The sequence below is a fragment of the Mobula birostris genome, chromosome 8 (genome assembly GCF_030028105.1).
Source record: "Mobula birostris isolate sMobBir1 chromosome 8, sMobBir1.hap1, whole genome shotgun sequence".
Classification (NCBI taxonomy): Eukaryota; Metazoa; Chordata; class Chondrichthyes; order Myliobatiformes; family Myliobatidae; genus Mobula; species Mobula birostris.
This window is the reverse complement of record NC_092377.1, coordinates 145,884,341-145,907,486: the sequence shown is the minus strand read 5'-3', so window position 1 is coordinate 145,907,486 and position 23,146 is coordinate 145,884,341. Positions and strand designations below refer to the sequence as shown.

The 23,146-nt window shown below is 42.9% G+C and overlaps 1 protein-coding gene across 1 annotated transcript in view; it reads left to right on the top strand.

Annotated features, from left to right (window-relative positions):
• The window catches only part of LOC140201806 (scavenger receptor cysteine-rich domain-containing protein DMBT1-like), a 35,993-nt gene extending 21,005 nt beyond the window's left edge, over positions 1–14,988 (top strand). The window contains exons 6-15 of the mRNA XM_072266495.1: positions 3,717–4,031; positions 6,153–6,470; positions 6,558–6,620; positions 6,712–7,029; positions 7,160–7,192; positions 9,522–9,626; positions 10,050–10,157; positions 13,267–13,374; positions 13,783–13,914; positions 14,575–14,988. Coding sequence (XP_072122596.1) covers positions 3,717–4,031; positions 6,153–6,470; positions 6,558–6,620; positions 6,712–7,029; positions 7,160–7,192; positions 9,522–9,626; positions 10,050–10,157; positions 13,267–13,374; positions 13,783–13,914; positions 14,575–14,588 — 1,514 coding nt within the window. The 3' untranslated portion in view covers positions 14,589–14,988. The remainder of the gene's footprint in view (positions 1–3,716; positions 4,032–6,152; positions 6,471–6,557; positions 6,621–6,711; positions 7,030–7,159; positions 7,193–9,521; positions 9,627–10,049; positions 10,158–13,266; positions 13,375–13,782; positions 13,915–14,574) is intronic.
• The last annotated feature ends 8,158 nt before the right edge of the window (positions 14,989–23,146 follow it).

Below are 23,146 nucleotides of genomic sequence, written 5' to 3'. Positions count from 1 at the left end.
ACATAAAAACGGACTGTAAAAGCCTTTATAGATATGTAAAAAGGAAAAGACTGGTAAAGACAAATGTAGGTCCCCTGCAGACAGAAACAGGTGAATTGATTATGGGGAGCAAGGAAATGGCAGACCAATTGAATAATTACTTTGGCTCTGTCTTCACTAAGGAGGACATAAATAATCTTCCAGAAATAGTAGGGGACAGAGGGTCCAGTGAGATGGAGGAACTGAGCGAAATACATGTTAGTAGGGAAGTGGTGTTAGGTAAATTGAAGGGATTGAAGGCAGATAAATCCCCAGGGCAAGATGGTCTGCATCCCAGGGTGCTTAAGGAAGTAGCCCAAGAAATAGTGGATGCATTAGTGATAATTTTTCAAAACTAGTTAGATTCTGGACTAGTTCCTGAGGATTGGAGGGTGGCTAATGTAACTCCACTTTTTAAAAAAGGAGGGAGAGAGAAACCGGGGAATTATAGACCGGTTAGCCTAACGTCGGTGGTGAGGAAACTGCTGGAGTCAGTTATCAAGGATGTGATAACAGCACATTTGGAAAGCGGTGAAATGATCGGACAAAGTCAGCATGGATTTGTGAAAGGAAAATCATGTCTGACGAATCTCATAGAATTTTTTGAGGATGTAACTAGTAGAGAGGATAGGGGAGAACCAGTGGATATGGTATATTTGGATTTTCAGAAGGCTTTTGACAAGGTCCCACACAGGAGATTAGTGTGCAAACTTAAAGCACACGGTATTGGGGGTAAGGTATTGGTGTGGGTGGAGAGTTGGTTAGCAGACAGGAAGCAAAGAGTGGGAATAAACGGGACCTTTTCAGAATGGCAGGCGGTGACTAGTGGGGTACCGCAAGGCTCAGTGCTGGGACCCCAGTTGTTTACAATATATATTAATGACTTGGATGAGAGAATTAAATGCAGCATCTCCAAGTTTGCGGATGACACGAAGCTGGGTGGCAGTGTAAGCTGTGAGGAGGATGCTAAGAGGATGCAGGGTGACTTGGATAGGTTGGGTGAGTGGGCAAATTCATGGCAGATGCAATTTAATGTGGATAAATGTGAAGTTATCCACTTTGGTGGCAAAAATAGGAAAACAGATTATTATCTGAATGGTGGCCGATTAGGAAAAGGGGAGGTGCAACGAGACCTGGGTGTCATTATACACCAGTCATTGAAAGTGGGCATGCAGGTACAGCAGGCGGTGAAAAAGGCGAATGGTATGCTGGCATTTATAGTAAGAAGATTCGAGTACAGGAGCAGGGAGGTACTACTGCAGTTGTACAAGGCCTTGGTGAGACCACACCTGGAGTATTGTGTGCAGTTTTGGTCCCCTAATCTGAGGAAAGACATCCTTGCCATAGAGGGAGTACAAAGAAGGTTCACCAGATTGATTCCTGGGATGGCAGGACTTTCATATGAAGAAAGACTGGATGAACTGGGCTTGTACTCGTTGGAATTTAGAAGATTGAGGGGGGATCTGATTGAAACGTATAAGATCCTGAAGGGATTGGACAGGCTAGATGCAGGAAGATTGTTCCCGATGTTGGGGAAGTCCAGAACGAGGGGTCACAGTTTGAGAATAGAGGGGAAGCCTTTTAGAAACCGAGATTAGGAAAAACTTCTTCACACAGAGAGTGGTAAATCTGTGGAATTCTCTGCCACAGGAAACAGTTGAGGCCAGTTCATTGGCTATATTTAAGAGGGAGTTAGATATGGCCCTTGTGGCTACGGGGGTCAGGGGGTATGGAGGGAAGGCTGGGGCGGTGTTCTGAGTTGGATGATCAGCCATGATCATAATAAATGGCGGTGCAAGCTCGAAGGGCCAAATGGCCTATTCCTGCACCTATTTTCTATGTTTCTATGTTTCTATATACACACACACACACTCACACACACACACACACACACACACACACACACACACACACACACACACACACACACACACACACACTCACACACACATATAGACTGTAGAGCTGAATTGCAAACATTTTACTTGAAGATGCTCTTCTTACTCTCCTGATGCTCTTTCACCCACACTGGAGCACAAGTCGCCAACAGCAGCTCACCAGTGACCTCTGTGATTGATTTTGCTGCCTTTGCTGTTGTGTTTTGGGCTTTCGGTTTTCACCACACGGCTTCATACATGTTCTTAAGAAAGTTCCTTCCTCTCCCAGGAATGATGTCTTTGTAGTTTCTGACGAAACATTTGTAGCACCGTTTTTTTTTCAAACTGGGTTTTCTGTTTGTCCATGTCCGTTCACAAGATGTTCCTCCGTGCTTCTCATGTCCGTCATCCGTAGAATCAGGATTGTGAACGGAATCCTACTGGACAAATAACAGATATTCATTCTGGAGTGGCCGCTGCGTACTGTGTAGCGCCGCCATCTTCTCTTGATTGGGTATAAAACAACAACAACAACAACAACAACAACAACAACAACATTATTAAACATATAGTGAAAAAGTGACATTTTCTAGCCTGGGCTCTCAGCAAAACGGACAACCGAAGGAGTAGAAGATAACATTTACACTTTAAACATATCCTAGCACATTTGTTATAAAGGTTAATTCTGCACAATACTTTAAGCTTCATATTAGCGAGGTATGGATGTAATTAGCTGGAAAGATAGACTCTTCCTCAGAACGTGACCGCAATTGTGTGCACTCGTCGTTTGGAGGCACCTTGTGCTTAACCGCAGTTCCTGCAGCAAAAAAAAGAAATTTTATCAGAGTAAGAGGCAGAAAAAAATAGTAAGCAATGTCTTTATACATGAAAGAGCATCAATTGTCTCCCAGTTCTTTTCTCCAGAAATATAACACCTGGTTTGTTTAATGACTATCCTACGTATATTTTCCAACGCTCAATATCCATGATGGTCTTTGCTCTGTTTTTCAATGTGAATTATTTTCATTGGCAAAGACATTATTCATTATTCAATAGTATAAATACCTTAATTTGTACGATGAAAGAAACAGTCATATATCTTCGCCGAAAATATAGACGACAATGAAAATAATGACATAGTTCCACTGAAGACATCATATGTCGTTAGACCCGAGTGCATGAACATCAGTTCCTTATCAATTTCTGGTAAAATGAGACTGATTAGATCATCCCATATTCGCCATTGTGATTAGAAAGCCGGAGATACTGGGCACGAGGTATAGTGGTAAGATGCTCACTTCCCAACGATGTGGCCCAAAGCTCTTTCCGCCGCCTTGGGAGAGGACGACATCTTCAAATTAGGGATCACCACTCTGGTGTTGGCCATGATCCACACAGTGAAACTGTCCGATTAAAAGAAATGCCAACTCCGTAGAGTAATGTAGCCAATGCCTGCCACAATGATTGATGTATGGTTCCTCATACAGTGCCTCGTCCAAAGAAAAACCCAACCTGGAATATTCAATGCCCAACTTTCTATGTTGGGTACGAATGTTGGGCACAGCGACCTGGTTCAGATATAAACCAGTGACTGAATGCTCAGCTCCGTGGAAAGCTCAAACCCGCCTGGGTATCTTACTGAATTCTGACAGTCTTTTCGCTTTTGAGTTTATACTTCAGCACTTTCAGCTACACAGATACGTGACACCATTGCACAATTATTTTCAATGTTTGTTTTCAGATGAAGTTTCAGAAATACGAACGAGGTGATGGAATCAATTTTTAATGGAATGGGTAAACTCGTATGTTTCTTTTCAACAGACCACTTACAGTTAAGGCTATTCGGCAGTGAAGATGGGTGTGCTGGAAGACTGGAGATTTATTACCATGGATCCTGGGGAACAGTCTGCGATGACTCCTGGGATCTAGTTGACGCTAACGTGGTTTGCAGGCAACTAGGTTGTGGTTATGCTTTGGCGGCAAAAATTCATGGCACCTGTGGACGAAGCACTGGAGAAATTTGGTTGGATGAAATGAGATGCTCGGGTAATGAAACGTATCTCTGGAAATGTCCATCAGCCCCGTGGGGCCAACATGACTGCAGCCATAAGGAAGATGTGACAGTGGAATGTTCCGGTAAGCTATGTACATTCTGCTCATTTTCTGCAACGTGTTATTTCAGTCTTCACTTTGGAGATTTGTGGAACGATTTACGGCACACAATAGGGTTATTGAAATATAACCGTAGAAATCTACAGCGCATGACAGACCCCTCGGCCCACAATGCTGTGCCTATCATATAATCTAGTCTAGAAACTGCCTACAATTTCCCTGCTGCATAACCTTCTATTTTTCGAAGCTCCATGTACCTATCTTCATCACCGTCACTGGCAGCGCGTGCCACGCACCCAACACCATTACACTAACAATACCGGCTAATCTGTGTAATGTTTTCGCTCTGCTTATTCAAACTAAAACACTTAACATGTTGTACCCAATTACTTTCAAAAGGAGTGTGAAAGCGAAAAGCCATATAATCAGAGCAGCATATAAGATAGAGAGGTGAATGTGTAACACAATGTCAACACCACTAATTGCAGCAAACGTATCAATTAATGTAGCATTGAAGGTAACTTATTCAGATTACGCCTTGTTCTTTTGCCAGATGCGTTGCTCTTCGCAATTTTTTTCTGTTATGCACTGTTGGGCAGAAGACTCTATTTGTTTTACTATGAGGTAGAGAACTGTATCGAACATCCCCCGACCCAACGAGATAAGCAAACAATTGTCTTGCTAACCCTTAGCTCCTGGAATCCCGAGCCCCCAGAGCAAAGCAGTACGTCACGTGGGAACGCATAAACTCTTTACAGACAGCGGCGGTATTAATCCCGGGGGGAAAAAAAGTGAAAACAGTAACAAGTAGAAAAAAAAATGATTCTGTGGCAAATTGGAAATATGCAAAAATTGAAATACCTAACTCTAGATAATACAATATTGATTCCGGACGATTACATGGAACCTAATTGTTTCTCAAGCTTCTGTGACATTTGATTGTTACAGTAAGGGGCGTCAAGATATAAAATAAATAAGTAGGTGCGGAACAGCGTTGTTGATTATTAGGAGACCAGAGCTCATCTGCACTACTCACTTGAACGCAGGTGTTGATCAGAGCGATTAAGCTGTGAAAGGGAGACAAATTGTTAACAACGCCAATAACACCTGCAAGATGTAAGAATCGATGGAGTGCAAGGGAAACTTTGCGTCAATGGCGAAGGCTAAAATAGAGGGAAGACAATAGAGTCGTTTCTGAAGCACTTGCATCAGAGAGTGTCTTGGATTGTATTCATTAGAGTATAGAAGAATGAGAGGGGATCTCATAGAAACGTTTCAAATGTTGAAAGGGTTGGACAGAGTAGATGTGGAAAGGTTGTTTCCCTCGGTGGGTGAGTCCAAGACAAGAGGCCATAGTCTTAGAATTAGAGGGTACCCAGTTAAAACAGAGATGAGGAGTTTTTTTTTAGCCAGAGGGTCGTGGATTTGTGGAATTCGTTCCCACATATGGCTGTGGAGGGCCGATCATTGAAGGTGTTTAAGGAGGAGATGACAGGTATCTAATTAGTCAGGGTATCACGGGATATGTGGAAAAAGCCGGAAGTGGAACTAGATGGGTGAATAGTTTATCTCATGGGGGAGCTGCGGAGCAGACTCGATGGACCGAAAGACCTACTTCTGCTCCTTTGTCTTGTGATCTTGTGATAATCTAATAGGCGGTTTCTGCAGATTGGACACTGAATGAGCATTTCTCTCGAAAGACTGAAGCGTGGCTCATTACTTATGAAAATTTGCAGGGACCTTTTCCGTTTATTTCCTATTATTTATTTCTTGCAGCTCTGCTCATTTTCAACATCGTGTTCAGAGTGGAAAAAAAACTAACACCCGTTCCTCATTTTCACCCAAACCATCCTCAGATTCAATGCTGGATCCTTCGCAAAACCGGTGAAGTGCAATAAAATTTCACTAACAGTCCCACGTTTCTGTTCCCCCACAACCCATAATTAATTATAATAGAGCTCTTTGTTGTTCCCTGATTTCCTTATCCGTCCACACTTTCCCTTCTGAGTGTTCCGTGCGCTTTCAGATTTTTGAGCTACTACAAATATGTATCACGTGCTTTTTTTTTGTTGGCCGAAAACAAGACAAGTTTTCTGTGGTATGAAAGCATTCTTAGGACCTTCGAATTAACTGCTTTGTTCTCAGAACACAAAGAAATGCGCCTGGTGAATGGAAATCACAGCTGTGAAGGGAGAGTGGAAGTGCGGTACAATGGGAGGTGGGGAACAGTTTGTTCCGAGAAACTGGATGATACGGATGCTAACGTGATCTGTAAGCAAATGAAATGCGGGCCCATCGAATCTATTGAGTATGACTCCAAGAAGTATCTAGAAGGATCTGATCCAATCTGGCTGGATGAAATAAGATGTCTCTCGTATGAGTCGACTCTTTGGCAGTGTCATGCAGACCCTTGGGGGAAACACGACTGTCAACATAACGAAGATGCAGGTGTTAAATGTAAAGGTAACAGATGGAACTCATTATCTGGCGATTTGCATTATATGCGTAGTTGTTAAAAATAAATAGAGAACATTTTTCTCTTGTCATCAGAAGCGAAAATACCGGAGAGGTCCAGTGAAAAGGTCTGTGAAGCACCCTATGTACCTCAAGCAGGTAATTAATGCTACAAGTTACAATATCAGCTAATCAGTTTAAATTCAGTTTAGGAGTTATGATTAAGGAAAAATAAGTGTTTTTTTTTCAGCGTTAGAACTACCGTTGCGTCTTTCTGGCGGCAACACCAATTGCTCCGGAAGGTTGGAGATAGAATCCAATAAGACTTGGGGCACGATATGCGATGATTCCTGGGATATAGCCGATGCCAATGTAGCGTGCAGGCAGCTGGGCTGTGGCTCTGCCCTTTGGACTCTCGAGTCGCATAAAAATGTCCAGGACATCGGTGATATTTGGCTGGATGAAGTGAAATGCAAAGGAAGTGAAGCTTTTCTGTCTAGTTGTTCTTCCTCTCCACTCGGTCAACATGACTGTGATCATAAGGAAGTTGTCTTTATTGTTTGTTCAGGTAGGCGTCCTTGGACAAATTCCATGTTTTCTTCAACTGATTTGTAAACGTCGGAATCATAAACAACTGAAAAATAGAACCAAAAAAAATGAAGTTATTAACATTTATCCAATAATTCTCTTCACAACAGATTCCGCTCCTCTCACTGGTTCGACGGGTTCAGGTATTTGATATTATGGCATTTCTCCTTTATTCGAACTCGAAAATAGTTAACAGCAGCACTGATTTTCCTCTGTTACTAGTTGTCCATCCCAAAGGAATTGAGCGGTTAACTGAGCGTTTAACATATTTGCCGAAGTCCTTGTTGTCCAATCAAGTGTTTGTATCGGGATGTTGTAAAATTCTTAAAAATAATATATCCAACACCTGCCAAATATCTCGGTGAAATTACCTTATGTAGACTTTAGGATAATTGCCTCATTATTGAGGATCCACAAAGTGCCTTGAACAAGTGTTCTTATTGAAACTTTGAAGAATTTCCACTGTAGATTTGTTAAATGATAGTTGATCATTGTGTCAATAGTGACAATTAATTCATATCATTTGTTGTGAACTTCTCCATTAGTGTATCGTGCTCTAACCATGCAGAGAGAACGGCTCAGAAAGCTCAACAACCTCTCTATTTCATCAGGAAGTTAAAGGCATTTGAACATTCCAATCGGCCCCCACCAATTATTAAGGAAGTGCCGTAGGAAGTATCCTGTTTGGATGCATAAGGGATTGCTATGAGTCCTCTACCATGGCATAGAGCAACTACAAATGTTTAACAGATCAGGGAAAACTCCATTCCTTCTATAGACTCTGACTTACCTTCTCGCTGCTACCGTAAAGCATGCGGTATAATCAAAGCTCCCAACCACCCCATGATTTTTTTCATGAATTCTTTCCATGACGCAGAATTTGCAAAAGCCTGAAAGCAGGATCAAAAATAGTTGTTAGTACCCTTGTATAAACCTAGTAAATAGATGTCTAGTACAAAAGTATTGACTCCAATTTACTTTATGATCTTGCTCTTTATTGTATACCTGTACTGCATTTTCTCTTCAGCTGCTGCACATTTTATGCCTTCTGTTATTGTTTTATCTTCTGCATCACCGCATTATGATGTTAGCTGCGTGGCCAGTATATAAGACACACTTTTTACTGTATTTCGATACACGTGACAACAATAAATAAGTTCCAATTCGAATTCCAGAATGTTCACATTTAGTCAGTTTGTTCTCGAGCCGGAAGAATTGAACAGACTGCGCATATCTTTCCACTGCTTGTGAAATGGTCTGTATGGACCTTGATGGAAAGTGCGCTGTGAGTCTGGCTGGTTGGGACGCATATTTTGGATGAAGTACTGTACTGCTTTGCGCTGTTGTTATACAGTGTCATTGGTGGTAAATCTACAGCTTGCTGGTATCTTCTGCATTTATCACAGTGCAGTACGGAGAGCAATGTCATCGTTTCACAAAGGCACCTTGGATGTCATAACTGCAGTGCAGTGGTCAAGGGGGACAAAGAAAAAAAAAACTAGGAATTAAATACTTACAAAACTAAGTTTGAATGCTATTCCCTGTTTTGCGTTTTGCCTGACAGGCCGAGATTTAATTTCGTCTGGAAAGAATGTTGATAAGTTTGAAAGATAATTTTGACATTGGAGTATTGATCCAGAGTCATTGTATTTTTCAATATGATGAGGAAACAAATGCCCTGCAGCGTCTGCTTTGTACTGCGGCTTCAATGCTATAATTCCATTAGTTTGATCTCTATACTATCCGAAAATCCCGAGTTGTGAAAATGGATGTTTGTGCTTGAAAGGATTTGGAGTCGGTATGAATAATGGAAACCACGAAGAACCTTCGAGCAGTGGACATGCTTGCCAGGACAAATACCAGTCTTGCTGAAATAACTTGACTCTTTATTTATTCAAGATGTCCTCCGGATTCCGTGTGTACGTTTTGTTTCTTTTCACAAAAAAAAAAAAAAAAAAAAATCAACCACAGCTCTGTGACCTTTGGCGATAACCCATTACCTATTATGTAACTTCTCATGGCCGTCATGTTTTGAACAGATTATTCTGTCATTTAAACAGGTTATCCTGTTCGACTCACAATATATTTTCAGAGCTATTGACTTCCACTTGAGAGACATTCACCAATGCATTCTCTTTTTTTTTAATCTCCATAATTCTCTCGTCGTAGCATTTGCTTAATTTTCCTTTGCCATTTTCACCACGGATGACGTATTGTCTAACGTTTATCGGGTTTTGTTCCATAGTGTCGTTTTACAAGCTTACTTTTTTTTTCCAACATCATAACCCGTAACTATCAGTTCCATTTTTTTACACGACATATCTGACGTCTTTCCATAAATCTTATTCTTCGAGTAATTCTGCATTATGCAGACTAACTTCGATAATTAAAAATAAGCATTTCTCTTTGTGAATGTCTAAACCTTAAAGTTATAATATCTGTTTTAATTTGTCTAATGAATTTGTGTTTAAGTATTGGAAAACAAGTTCTCCTCCATCTTGTTTGCTGTCTGCGTGACGTTTGGAATCGTTGTCGTGGGCGAGTTATTCGCAACGATGGTGATAAAGCGGAGAAGAGGTAAGATTCAAGCTTTAAACTTTCTTATTCTTCGGAATAGTATTTCAAATTTTGTTAAGAGTAATGTATGCTGATTTTTTACAGGCGGTCGTGTTATTATCCGGTACAATACGGATGGTACCCACACCTGTGTAGTAATAATAAACGTCTCATCATTTGGAATGTTGTATACCAAACGGTGGAACAACTATTGGCAGATATGTTTTATATATCTAGAGACAGCCTGCATTCAGTCTTTCTACTGTTACTGTAATTCTCCCAAATGTACAGATTATATGAATGATGATGACAGAATTTTCAAAGTTCTCGTTCATCAACAGACATATATGATTGTTTCTCCATTATTAATTTTAATACCGAGAGTTAACTCTTCAATTTGTATCTTGTAAATGAACATCGTTTTCCGAACTGTCACTTCAACAGACGCAGAGTTTAGAGGCAGAGCTTCATCTGATATCCTTTACCAAGCAATTTATGAAGAAATTGATGATACTCCTCGCATCAAGAACTTGAATTATTCACAAGATTCAGGTACGTCTTGCTTCTTTCATTTACTTTTCAGGAGGTCAACACCGTCTCCACCCACACCGGCACAAGAAATCGAGAAATACCGCTTAAAGATAACAAAACGTACTTCAAAGTTGAAACGAAAAGAATCAGAGAAAAAAAGAAATGAAATGTCTGACAGCAAGATGTCTGTTGGCCATAGGAAAATTCAGACTTTGGCTTATGGAGTTTATGGTGGACAGAAGCCAAGGCCCTACGTTTTTTTTTAAAAAAAATCTTCCTTTCTTTCTTCTTTCACAACTAGAGCACTGTGGAGACTAGGTAATTTCGTACAATGTTCCTCTTGCGGGATGGGGCAAGGCAAAGTGACCTTTAGTGTCCGTGGCGACTGCACTTGGAAGAAATGCATCAAGCTGCAGTTTCCTACAGATTTTGCAAAGGAACTGGAGCTGGAACTAGATGAATTTCCGATTATTAGGGAGGTTGAGAGGCTGACCGGCGGGACTTACATGTAGGTAGTTACACCTAAGGGGCAGGACACAGGTAACTGGCTGACCTTCAGAAGGAGAATGAGATAATTAGCCAATGCAGAGTACCTCCGTGGCTGCTCTCCTCAACAGCAGTGGTACTGCTTTGGACACTATTTGGCAGGAATGACTTTTCAAGGGAAAGGCATACTCGTCAGTTCTCTGGCAGTGAGTGTGGCCCTGTGGCTCAGAAAGAAAGGCAGGAGGAGAGGCGTCCTGCACTGCTGGACGATTCATTTGGTTAAGTAATCAGACAGATGTTTCTGGCTACGTGAACGATATTATTATTTCCCAGGTGGCAGGGTCACGAACATCTCTGATCAACTCCAAATAATTATTAAGTCGGGAGTGGGAGAGTGAGCAGCAAAAGGTCATGATCAACGTCAGTTTGTAAGAATGGGTGATCAGGTCCTACAAAGAGTGCTTACGGAATTAGGGGATGAGTGAAAGGACAAAAATTCCAGGGTTGTGATCTTAGGATTGCTATGAAAATTATACTGAAGGAACGGTTTGACAGTGCTGAAAAGTGGTGAGGTGTTGGTGGGGTTGTGGTTTAAATTACACTTGCAGGCGGATGCGAGCTGGGGCATAAGAACAGATAGTGGCGTGGTTGTGGGGAACGAAGTTGTTGAGCAACATACAACGTCAAGAATCGAGAGACTGACCGTGTTCTGAGTTGTGTATTTTTCAATGGAGGAAGTATGTAAGAAAACGCTGATGAGCTTACGGTACGGATCAGCACATGGGGCAATGACATTATTGTCATTAGTGAAACTTGGTTGCAGCATTGATAGGGTCGTCACTGAGAACCCCAGGATTTCATTGCCTTAGACTTGATAGTACAGCAGTTCTTAAATGGGGAGTGGTGACATCACTTATATGAGAAAATGTCACAGCAGAGTTCAGTAGGAAAGACTGGTGAGCTCGTCTGCTGAGGCTATATGAGTGGAACAATGGAACAAGTGAAGGACAGCGACTGTAATATATTTTTTAACACAGACCACCCAACATTCAGCCGGATTTAGAGCTGCAGAATTAAAAAAGAGAGGAGAGAGAGAGAGACAGGGGGAGGGGAGAGAGAGAGGGAGAGAGAAAGCTCATACTGCTGCAAGAGCATATGGCACTGATAGTTGGTACTTTAAAATTCACACATATTCATTGGAATCCTTATACTGGAACATAGCCTGATGGAATAGTTTGTCAAATATAGGCAGGTGATTTCCGAATTAGATAGAGCGAAATACTAGATCTCCTATTAGGGATGAGACAGGACAGGTGACAGGAGTTTGTGTCGTAGAAAATTTTGCATCTGGTGATCATAATTCCATTAGTTTCAAGACAATCGCTGACAAAGGTAGATGTGATCATAGGGTTGCATTTCTAAATTGGGGAAACACTAAATTTAATGGTGTAAGAAAGAATCTGGAAAGTGTGAATTGGAATAGGTTGTTTTATGGGAAAGGCTTTCTTGTTAAGTGGGAGGACCCTCAAAAGTGAAATTCTCAGAGTACAGACTTTGTAATTGTCTGACAGAATAAAAGACAACGATAACATATTTTTGGAAAATAATAATTAAGAGAAAGGGACTACCCGAGGTAGGAAAGCGTCTTATTTTCTGTCTGGGTATTAATTTCGATATTTCATTTTGATGAACAGGTGTTCTCCCCCCACAAACTTCCTCTGTACCCAACTCTGACATTTTACCTTCCTCATCTGCCCCGGCTCCTTATAACTCTTACTCCTTCTTTCTCCCGTGCTCCACGCTCCTTTCCTATCAGAATCCGCTTTTCTCCAGCACTTGACCTTTCGAACTCACCTGGCTTCAGGAATCACCCCGCCTCTAGCCTCCTCCAGCTCCCTTCACGTTACAACTCTGGTAACTTCCCCTTTCTTCTGAGAGCTGAAGAAAGATCTTCGTTTTAAGACCTGATGAATTTCTCCTGCAGTTTGTGTGTGTTGTTTAGGATTTCTAGCATCTGCAGACTTTCTCGTGTGCATAATTTTTAGAGTCTGGAGGAATGATGAGACGAATGTCCAAGGTATTTTGATACACAGATGGCTGTCGGTTGGTGAAACGTTCTGCTAGGGGTAGTTGTAGCAGCAGATACACTAGATCCGTTAAAGAGACTCATAGGAAACATAGATGAAAGTACAGTGGAGGACGATACGGGAAGGAATGTTGGGACAAAGCTTCTGTGATGTGCTGAAAAACTCTGTGTTCCCTGCTGGAGAATCTTGAAATCGCAGTGAACTGGAATGTTGGAGGAAAAACAGTCGCCGATTGAGCTGCAGAGGTGTACTGATGCTACTAGCAGTAGTGCCCTCATCCATCTTTAAAAAATATATTTATCATACTCTATCAGTTTGTGCCATTGCTATCTCTCGTTCCTCATCATAATACAGACATTCCTTTCCTGCTCTCGTTCACCCAGCGCATCTACTCTGCAGTATTTGCAGCAGCCTTGATTTTCACTTTTCTGACTGCGATCAGAGTAGCCTCACACGAAGTGCCCACACTACTCTTACTGAGATGATGAAGGATTTATGAATTCCGTCCTGTAGATGAAATAAATCGCTCCATCATTATCTCTTTCGTTTACTTCTAGTCGCTGGTTCCATTGATTCCACCAATCAAATCGAATATTACACTTGTGATGCATTTAACAGCACCAAAATGAAACCAGGATGTACTGAAGGAAACTCGAGCGTTGAAGGTTGGTGTATGCTTCTTTATGATGTTATTTATTTTTCTTTATTTATCCGTTCTAATGACGGCGATCATAACCCCGACCAAGCAAGTTTTACAGGCATTATGACATTAAGTGATAAGAGATGTCAAACTTCTTTGAGGGATTTTCGTTATTTCATGTGGTTGCCAAAAAATCTCGCCTGCAGACAGCCGAGTAATTGAATTAACTGCTATTTTTTGTTCATTTCGTTTTGGGATAATTAGAGAGCAGTTTTGGTGCACGATAACTTGTTCAAAGCCAACACACTGATAAAGACCGATCCTTCATCAGAATGCCGATCTCACGTGAACAAACCGAATATCTTTCATTCAGCAGGGCGCGGTGTACAACATCTATTTTCAGGAATATCGATTTCATTAATGCTTCTCCTAGATCTGGTTCCCAACATATATGATGGCGTTGAGTACAGAACCATTGATTCTCCTGATGCTACGATCCCGATACCCGACGTAGCGACCGATACTCTGATGCTCAGAGTTGCCCATGATGACCTAGAAAATGAAGGTAATTTCAGCTCCATCATATACGCACGAAACAAAGTTCTGGGTAACAAAACACTGATCGTCTTATGCTTTTGACGCATTCAAATTTGTGTGTATATTTTGATTCTTAAAAATACAAGTCCTGGGAACGTAGTTCCCAGCAATTATAAATTACCCCGTGGTGCATTGAAACTTCCAGCCATTTCAGTCCCAAGAGTCGTCGACAGCTCGTTCACATACTTTACATCTTCACCATGAAGTTAGTAAGAAGGATTTTATTTGTATTTGTTCACTATTTGTGTCCCGTCAGCTGTAATTAATATTAATTGAAATCAGTTGAAATTAGGGTTCACGGAGTTGCTCAGTTCATGGAGGACTTTCCTTCACTGCAAAAAGTATTGTGTATTTTTTTTCCCTAAATTTTGAATGCAAATAATTAAATCCAGGATAAAGTTTCATAGATTTGTCCTGAAATATACTCTATACTGGGTTGATATCTAATCATGACGCATTACTGTCTGTTCAGGTTGAGGAGCCGAATACTTTCAGTGAAATTGCCCTGTGCCTTCCAATTTGGTCACTGAAATAAAAAAAAGACAGATAATATGTCCAACACTATTTGTATTTAATTTACAGTCTTCACTTAACCAGCTTAATCTATCAACTTTGTTTCCTTTCTCAGGTAAATTATTCTGAACTCCACGATCCCTTCTTCTAATGCGAGTCCTGAAGGGAGTGGAAATATTGCGAATAAACTATCCTTTCATCTCTGCAGAAAGATGAGCATGTAGATCGTCACGTTTTTGGTTTCTCACGTTGTAATACCAATAGCAGAAAGGTTGAGTTATTTTGAGACATTTGCTTTCTCTCTTGCCCTATAACATGCAAGAAATCATGTTTATTCAGCTGACCCGAAAGAAATCTGGTGAAATTAAAATGAAAATCAGTATTTTACTTCTTGAGCCTTCATGGTATCTCGTATGGTTCTTAAATATATCCCAGGATGCTCAGAAGAATGGTCTTATGGCTTTATCGTTCTTTATTTTGCTGTGGTTGGTGCCAGTCGCAGTTACATTTTACATTGTTCCGTGAAAGTTTGAAACAAATAAAATAAATATATTATTGTATGTATAATGTGATTCTCATTCATGTTATTAATGTGTTCATATTTTGGCCTAAACTTGTCACAGCCACCGATTCGGCAGCGCAGCGGATATGGCAATTGCCCTCGTGAATATGCACGTTTCAGCTAATTATTATTTTAATTATTATTTTATTGTAATAGTATTTAATTCCATTCATTCCTTCGTATTATTTGTCGAGACTTGGACACAGCACAGCAACGCTTCGTTTCCTGTTTGCATTCGGCCTTGCCTGAGAACTTAGACAGTCGAGTGTACTGACTCTAAAGACTAGCGGTATTCATTTAATATTTAATTGTTCCTTTCAGCAGCTGAGTAGGCTTCGTTTTCCATTTAAAGTTTTAGATAACGGTCCCGTTTGGTTGAGAGTTTATTTTCATTTCACTTTAACACTCTTTGCAATAAAGTCTGTGAGCTATCAACCTGCTTCAGTGTCTCTCAGTCGGCTCTGGGGCCATATGTGAACCTGGTGACAAAACTCATGCCAGGCCAGCAGCATAGCGCTTGCGGATTACCTCTAATCCGAGCAAGAGATACATACTATTACAATATCCCTTTTGATGATGATTCAGATGTCGTGGCTACTTACCTTTGGCAGAGATGTGTGAATAAAGTCACAAAGTTGCAATCAGCAGTTTGAGGCAACGCTGGCGATGGTCATGAGACGTGATCGAGAGGAAGAGAGGGAGAGAGGACGAACAAACATTTTTCGCTCAAATTAATAAGTAAAAGAGTTTTCAGAATAAAGCTAATCGTTTCTACTTCGAAACAGGGCAGCAAAAAATTCCAGATGTTGGTTAATCTTCCGATATTATTTAAATCTGCAATTGCATTAGGTGAAGATCCAATATTCTCCCTTACTTTAAGTGTGGACATTATGAGAATCAGAATCAGAATTAGTTTTATTATCGCCGGCATGTGTTGTGAAATTTATTAACTTGGGAGCAGGAGGTCAATGCAATTCATAATACAGAAGAACAAAATTAGTGAAAATATTATTATTATTATTATTTTCATTATTATCATTAACTATGATAATAATCATAATAATCATCTTCACCATCATCATTATCATCATCATCATAAATGAGTAAATCAACAGCATATATATATTGGATATTTAAAAAATTGTGCCAAACACAGAAATACTATTCATTTAATCAGTGAGGTAGTGTCCACGGGTTCAATGTAGCAATCAGATGGCAGAGGGGAAGAAGCTGTTCTTGAATCGCTGAGTGTGTGCCTTCAGCCTTCTGTATCCCGTACCTGATGGTAACAGTGGGAAAAAGGCATGCCTTCAGCGCTGGTGGAACTTAATAATGTAAGTTGTCTTTCTGAGAGACCGCTCCTTGAAGATGACCTGTGTAATTTGTAGACAAGTACGCAAGGTGGAGACGACTAAATTTACAATCCTCTGCAGCTTCTTTTGGTCCCGAGCAGTCGCCCCACCGCATACCAGACAGAGATGCAGCCTGTTAGAATGCTCTCTATGGTATATCTATAGACGTTTTTGAGTCTACTTGTTGACATAACAAACCTCTTCAAACTCGTCATGAATTTAGTCGCTGTCTTGCCTTCTTTTCAACTCTATCAATATGTTGGGACAAGGATAGGTGCACAGAGAACATGACACCCAGTAACTTGAAACTGCTAACTTTCTCCACTTCTTATCCCTCTATGAGGATTGGTATATATTCCTTCATTTTACTCTTTCTGAAGGTCTCAATCATATCTTCCGCCTTATTGACATTGACTGCAAGGTTGTTGCCGCGAAATCACTCCACTAGTTGGCATATCTGGCTCCCGTACACCCGCTCATCTCCATCTGAGTATCCACCAGCTATGGTTGTGTCATCAGCAGATTTATAGATGATATTAGAGCTACGCCTTTTCACGCAGTCTTGGGTATAGATAGAATGGAACAGTGGGCTAAGCACACACTCCTGCGGTGCACAAATATTGATCGTCAGCGAGGAGGAGATGCTATCAGCAATCCGCACAAATGTTGGTCTTATGGTTCGGAGGTCGGAGATCCAATTGCAGAAGGACTTATAAAGGCCCAGGTTTTGTAACTTTTCAATCAGGATTGTGGGAAATTTGATATTAAATGCAGAGCTGTAGTTGATTAACAGCATCGAGACATATATATTTGTATTTCCCAGGTGGTCTAAGGCCGTGTGAAGAGCCATTGAGATTGCATCTGTGATTGACTTATTGTGTCAACAGTCAAATTGCAATGGATCCAGGTCTCTGCTGAGGCAGGAGTTCAGTCCAGTCATGACCAACATCTGAAAGCATTTTCATCACTATAGATGTGAGGGCTACTGGGCGATAATCATTAGGGTAGCTCACATTATTCTTCTTTGACACTGTTAGAATTGTCGTCTTTTTGAAGCAAGTGGGATCTTGCGCCTGTAGCAGAGAGAGGTTAAAAATGTTCTTGAATACTCCTGCCAGTTGGATGGTAAATGTTTTCAGAGCCTTAATATGCACTGTAACGGGTCCACCCGCCTTGCGAGGGTTCATCCTCTTTAAAGACAGCTTAACATCGGACTCCGATATGGAGATCAAAGGGTCATCGTATGCAGCAGGTATCTTCACTGCTTTAGTTATATTCTCTCTCTCATAGCAGCCAGAGACAGCGTTGAGTTCATCTGGTAGTGAAACATCGCTCTCAGTCATGCTATTGTGTTTCGTTTTGACCCAGGACCCAAAAATAGTGGACTTCGTGCTTCAATTTTGATTCTTCCTGTTCATATAAACATAGAGGCAAAAAAAGCCTCCAGAACAAGACTGGCCCGTCAGCCGACAAAGTTGTGCCCAACATGTCCTTACTTCAGAAATTACCCAGGATTATACATAGCCCTCTATTTTTCTCAGCTCCAGGTATTTATCCAGCAGTCTCTTAAAAGACCTTAACAGGTCCCGGTTGTCACCTACTTCAACTCTGCTTCACATTCCCCTTCGGCTATGTCCGTACATGGCCTCCTCTACTACCATGATAAGGCTAAACGCAGGCTGTTGGAAGAACATCTCATACACCGTCTGGGTAGTCTCCAGCCCCTTGGAATGAACATTGAATTCTCCAACATCCGGTAATACGCTTCGCCTCACTTCCCGCATCCCTGCTTCACTCTGCCCACTCCCCCAGCTGTCGACTACCTCCCTCATGGTTCCGCTTCCTTCCGCTACCTACTGTGCTTTCCCCTATTCCTTCTTCACCTTTCCTGCCTATTCCCTCCCTGCTTCCCCTCCCCCACCCCTTTATCTTCCCCCTTACTGTTTTTTTCACCTGGCACCTACCAGCCTTCTCCTTCCCACCCTCCCCCCACCTTCTTTATAGGGCCTCTGTCCCGGACCTCTTCAGTCCTGACAAAGGATTCCTAACCGAAACGTTCTCTGTTCTTTTCCACGGCTGCTACCCGACATACTGAGTTCCCCCAGCGTGTTGTGATTGTTGCTTTGATCCCAGCATCTGCAGATTATTTTGTGTCTTAAAAGACGCTATCGTATCCGCCTCCACAACAGTTGCCGGCAGCCCATCCCACGCACTCACCGCTCTCTGCATAAGAAACTTACCTCTGACATCTCCTTCGTTCCTACTTCCAAGCACTTGAAAACTGTGCCCTCTGGTTTTAATCATTTCAGCCCTGGGGAAAAAAAAGCCTTTTACTATTCACGCCATCAATGCCTTTCATCATCTGAAACACTTCTTTCAGCTCACCCCTCATTCTCCGTCGCTCCAAGGGGAAAAGGCCGAGTTCACTCGACATATTCTCAAAAGACATGCTCCCGAATCTAGGAAAATCTCCTCTGCACCCTTTCTATGGTTCCCACATCCTTCCTACAGTGAGGCGATCAGAACTGAGCACAGTAATGCAAATGTGGTCTGACCAGAGTCCTATATATCTCTCGGCTCCGAAACTCAATCCCACGAATAATGAAGGCCGCATGTCTTCTTAACCATAGAGACATTCTGCGTGGCACCTTTCAGTGTCCAATGGACGCAGACTTCAAGATCCCTCTGCACCTCCACACAGCCTAAGGTCTTAGCATTAAGATTATAATACCATAATATTTGACCTTCCAAAATGAACCATTTCACACTTAACTGGGTTGAACTCCATCTGGAATCCTATTGATGTCCCGTTGTAACCACTGACAGTCCTCCACACAATCCACAACATTCCCAACCTTTGTGTCATCAGCAAATTTTACTAACACATCCCTACACTTCCTCATCCAGGCCATTTATAAAAATCACGAAGACTAGTGGACCCACTAGTACGTTTCCCTGAGAACATCTGTTCCCAATTTATGCTTCCAAGTTCCTGCCTGATAGCCTCATGTTTCCCGTTACACCAATTAAACGCTTTCCGAACTTGTTTGTTCCTATCCCTCTCCAATACTGTGGTAAAGGAGATAGAGTTGTGATCCCTATCTCCAAAATGTTCTCCCACTGAGAGATCAGGAAATTGACCAGGTTCATTTTCCAATACCAGGTCGAGGACATCCTTTCTTCTTGCAGGCTTATCCACATATTGTGTCAAGAAACCTTTCTGAATAGACCTAACAAACTTCATGCATCTGAAACCCTTGATCCCGGGAGATGCCAATCAAGATTTAGGAAATTAAAAACTCTCACCTCGAGAGCCCTGTTATTATTACACCTTTCCAGAATCTGTCTCCCTATATGCTCCCCAATGTCCCTGTCACTACTGAGTCTTCTGCAGAAAAACACACAGTGGATTTATTGACCCCTTCCTGTTTCCGAACTTCCACCCACAGAGACTCCGTAGACAATCCCTTCATGTCTTCCTCCTTTTCTGAAGCTGTATCCCTATCTTTGATCAACAGTGCCACGCCTCCACCTGTTCTGCCTCCCTCCCTGTCCTTTCCAAAATCTCCAAAACCTGGGACCCCAAGTAAACATTTCTGCCCCTGTGCCATCCGAGTCTCTGTAATGGCCATGACATCATAGCTCTAAGTACTGATTCATTATCTAAGCTCATCCGCTTTGCTCATAATTCTCCTTGCATTAAAAGAGACACATCTCAAATCATTGTTCTGAGTGTGTCTCTTTTCTCTCATCTGTCTATCCTCCCTCTCGCACTGTCTACAAACTTTCTCTACTTGTGAGCCAACCGCCCCTACCTGCGTCACTTCAGTTTGCCCTCCCACCCCCAGCAATTCTGGTTTAAATTCTCCCCAGTAGCCTTTGCAAAACTCCTCGCCAAGTATTTGGTCCCCCTCAGATTCAGTTGCAACCTATCCTATTTGTACAGATCACACCTGTCGCAAACGAGGTCCCAATGACCCAGAAATCTGAATCACTGCCATCGCTCCAATTCCTCAGCCACGCATTTATCATCCACCTCATCCTATTCCTATACTCACTGTCATGTGGCACAGGTTGTAATCCCTAGATTGCGACCTTTGAGGTCCTGCTTCTCAACTTCCTTCTTATCTCCCTGTAGTCTGTTTTCAGGACCTCCTCCCTCTTCCTACCTATGTCGTTGGTGCCAATATGTCCCACGACTTCTGGTTGTTCTCCTTCCCACTTCAGAATTTCGTGGACGCGATGAGAAACATCCAGAACCCTGGCACCTGGGAGTCAAACTACCATCCGTGTTTCCTTCTCGCGTCCACAGAATCGGCTGTCTGACCCTCCCCCCAGTAACTATAGAGCCCCCTATCACTGCTGCCATACTTTTCCTTTCCCTTCCATATCCCTCGGAGCCACAGATACAGACCTTGTGCCAGAGGAACGGCCACTGTTGCTTCCCTGAGGTAGACTGCCCACACCCCGCCCCCCGCCACCACCGCAACAGTACTCAAGTAGAAGTACTTATTGGTAAAGGAGCAGCCACGGGGGTAATCTCTAGTATATGACTCCTGCCCTTTACTCTCCTGACTGTTATCCACATCCCATCAGTTCCCGAGGTCCTGGTGTGCCGACTAGCTCCTACCTATAACCTCCTCACTATAGCTGACCAGACGAAGATCATCGAGCTGCATCTCCAGTTCCCTAACACGGTGTCTAAGGAGATGCAGCTCGACGGAACTGGCGCAGATGTGCCAGCCCAGCAGGCTGGGAGTCTCTAGGACATCCCACATCTGACACCCAGCACAGAACACCGGCCTCACACACATGCTTCCTGTCTGTATACTTCACAAGTAACTGACCTTGATTCGCCCTGTTGAGGCCCAGGTCCTATTAAGCCAATGCCCTCCTACTCTGTTTACCTCTATTCCGTTGCCTGCTCCATAAAGCTGTCTTTTTTTTTTAACTCTTATCGCTGTTCAAACTGGCTGACGATCACGCGCTTGCGCAGTCGTACCTCGATCAAGAAAAAAGTAGGAAGTAATGTCTTGCAAACCCTGCGAGAGTTGTCATACGTCCGAAGGGGGCTTCAACCTCATTCGACGTTGTCTCTGCGCCTTTGAAATAGACTTCCGCAAAACATACCTGGTTTTGTGGTAGAGACTTGGGTCGCCAAACTTGAATGCCAGAAATCTGACCTCCAGCAGACGGGGTACACTCTTGTTCATCCAAGGCTTTGGTTTGGAAATGTACAGTATGTCTTTGCAGGCACAAACTCATCCACACAGGTTTTAATGTAGTCGGTAACAACAGCAACATACTGATTCAAATTCGAAGATAAATCCCTGAATACAGTCCAGTCCACCGATTCAATGCAGTCCTGTAGGCTCTCCTGTGTTTCCCTAGTCCATACCTTCTTGGTGCTCACTTGTGGTGCTGTAGACTTAAATCTCTGCCTATCCTCAGGAAGTAGAAATACAGCCAGGTAGTCAGACTTCCCGAAGTGAGGGCGTGGAATTATCATGGTCCGGTCCTTGAAGTCCGTGTTCTGGTTCACGGTCCGGTCCATGGTTCCTTGTTACGGGCTTTCTGTTTTTCCCCAGTTTCTGTTGTGGGCACATGTTTCTCGTTTTGGGTCTGAGACATCAATACCTCTGTAAACCAGGGATTCCCTGCTGGACTGTTCTGTTCCCCTCCTTGTTTCCGCCCCACTTGCCTGGCTCTCTGCCGCTATATCTCACCTGACTCTCTGCCTGCTCACCTACCCTGGATACCCTGCCTATATCGCTGAAATTTTACCACCGGAGCAAAACCGGAGCCTGGTTAGGTCAAGATAAAGAACTGTCTTACGTTGTGTGGAATTGTCTGTCTGTGTCCACGCCTTCGCTAGGTAGGTCCGGCCGTTTGCCGCTACCTAGAGTTGAGAACAGTCTCTGTGTCCTCGCCTCCTCTAGTTGGTTCCGGCTGTTCGCCGCCACAATGTATTGGCATCTGTCTCTTTATGTTCAGCGTTCTGTGTATGAGTCCCGGCCCTACGTCCTGTTCCCAAGGAGGGGTCCTGGCTCTGGTTCCGTGCTCCTGTCTCTTCTAGTCCAAGACTCCGTGCTCCTGAAGGCCCTTGTCCAGTCCGTGCCTTGTCCTGTCCTATCCTAGTCCTCTCCAAGTACCTTTAACTGTCATTGTGTCTCGCCCTACCCAGGAGTTCCTCACTCAAGCCATGTCCAGTCCTGTAGCCTCGTCTTGTCGTCGCCTAGTTCTAGAGTCCGAACCCCAGTCACGTCCCAGGTTCTGGGTCCTTGCCCAGTCTCTGCCTCGGAGTCCATACCCAAGCCTCCGCATTTCAAGACCAAGACCCCAGCCTGCAGGCCTCAATTTCACGACCACAGCCTCAAGCCTCAAGACCCCAAGCCTGTCTCCAAACCTAAAGCTTCAAGACCCCAGCCTCCAGTCCTGCAGTCATGTGATGTCCGTGCCTGGTTCTGGGGCCCGAGCCCGAGGCAAGACCCAGGTTCTGGGTGCTTGTTCAGCCTCTGACTCGGGAACTAAGCCCTAGTCCGCGTTCTTGTCCCTGGCACTTGTCTGTATCCTGTCACGTCCTTACTCTAGTCAAGTCCTGTTCCTTGTACTCCAGTATCTGTGTCTTGCATTTGGGTCCGTTCCCAACACCCCCATTGTTACAGGAATAGCATGGTAGACGTTTTTCATGGTGGTGTAGGAATGGTCCAGTGTGTTGTTTCCTCTGGCATTGCAAGAGATCTGTTGATGGTAATTGCTTAATGATTCTATCA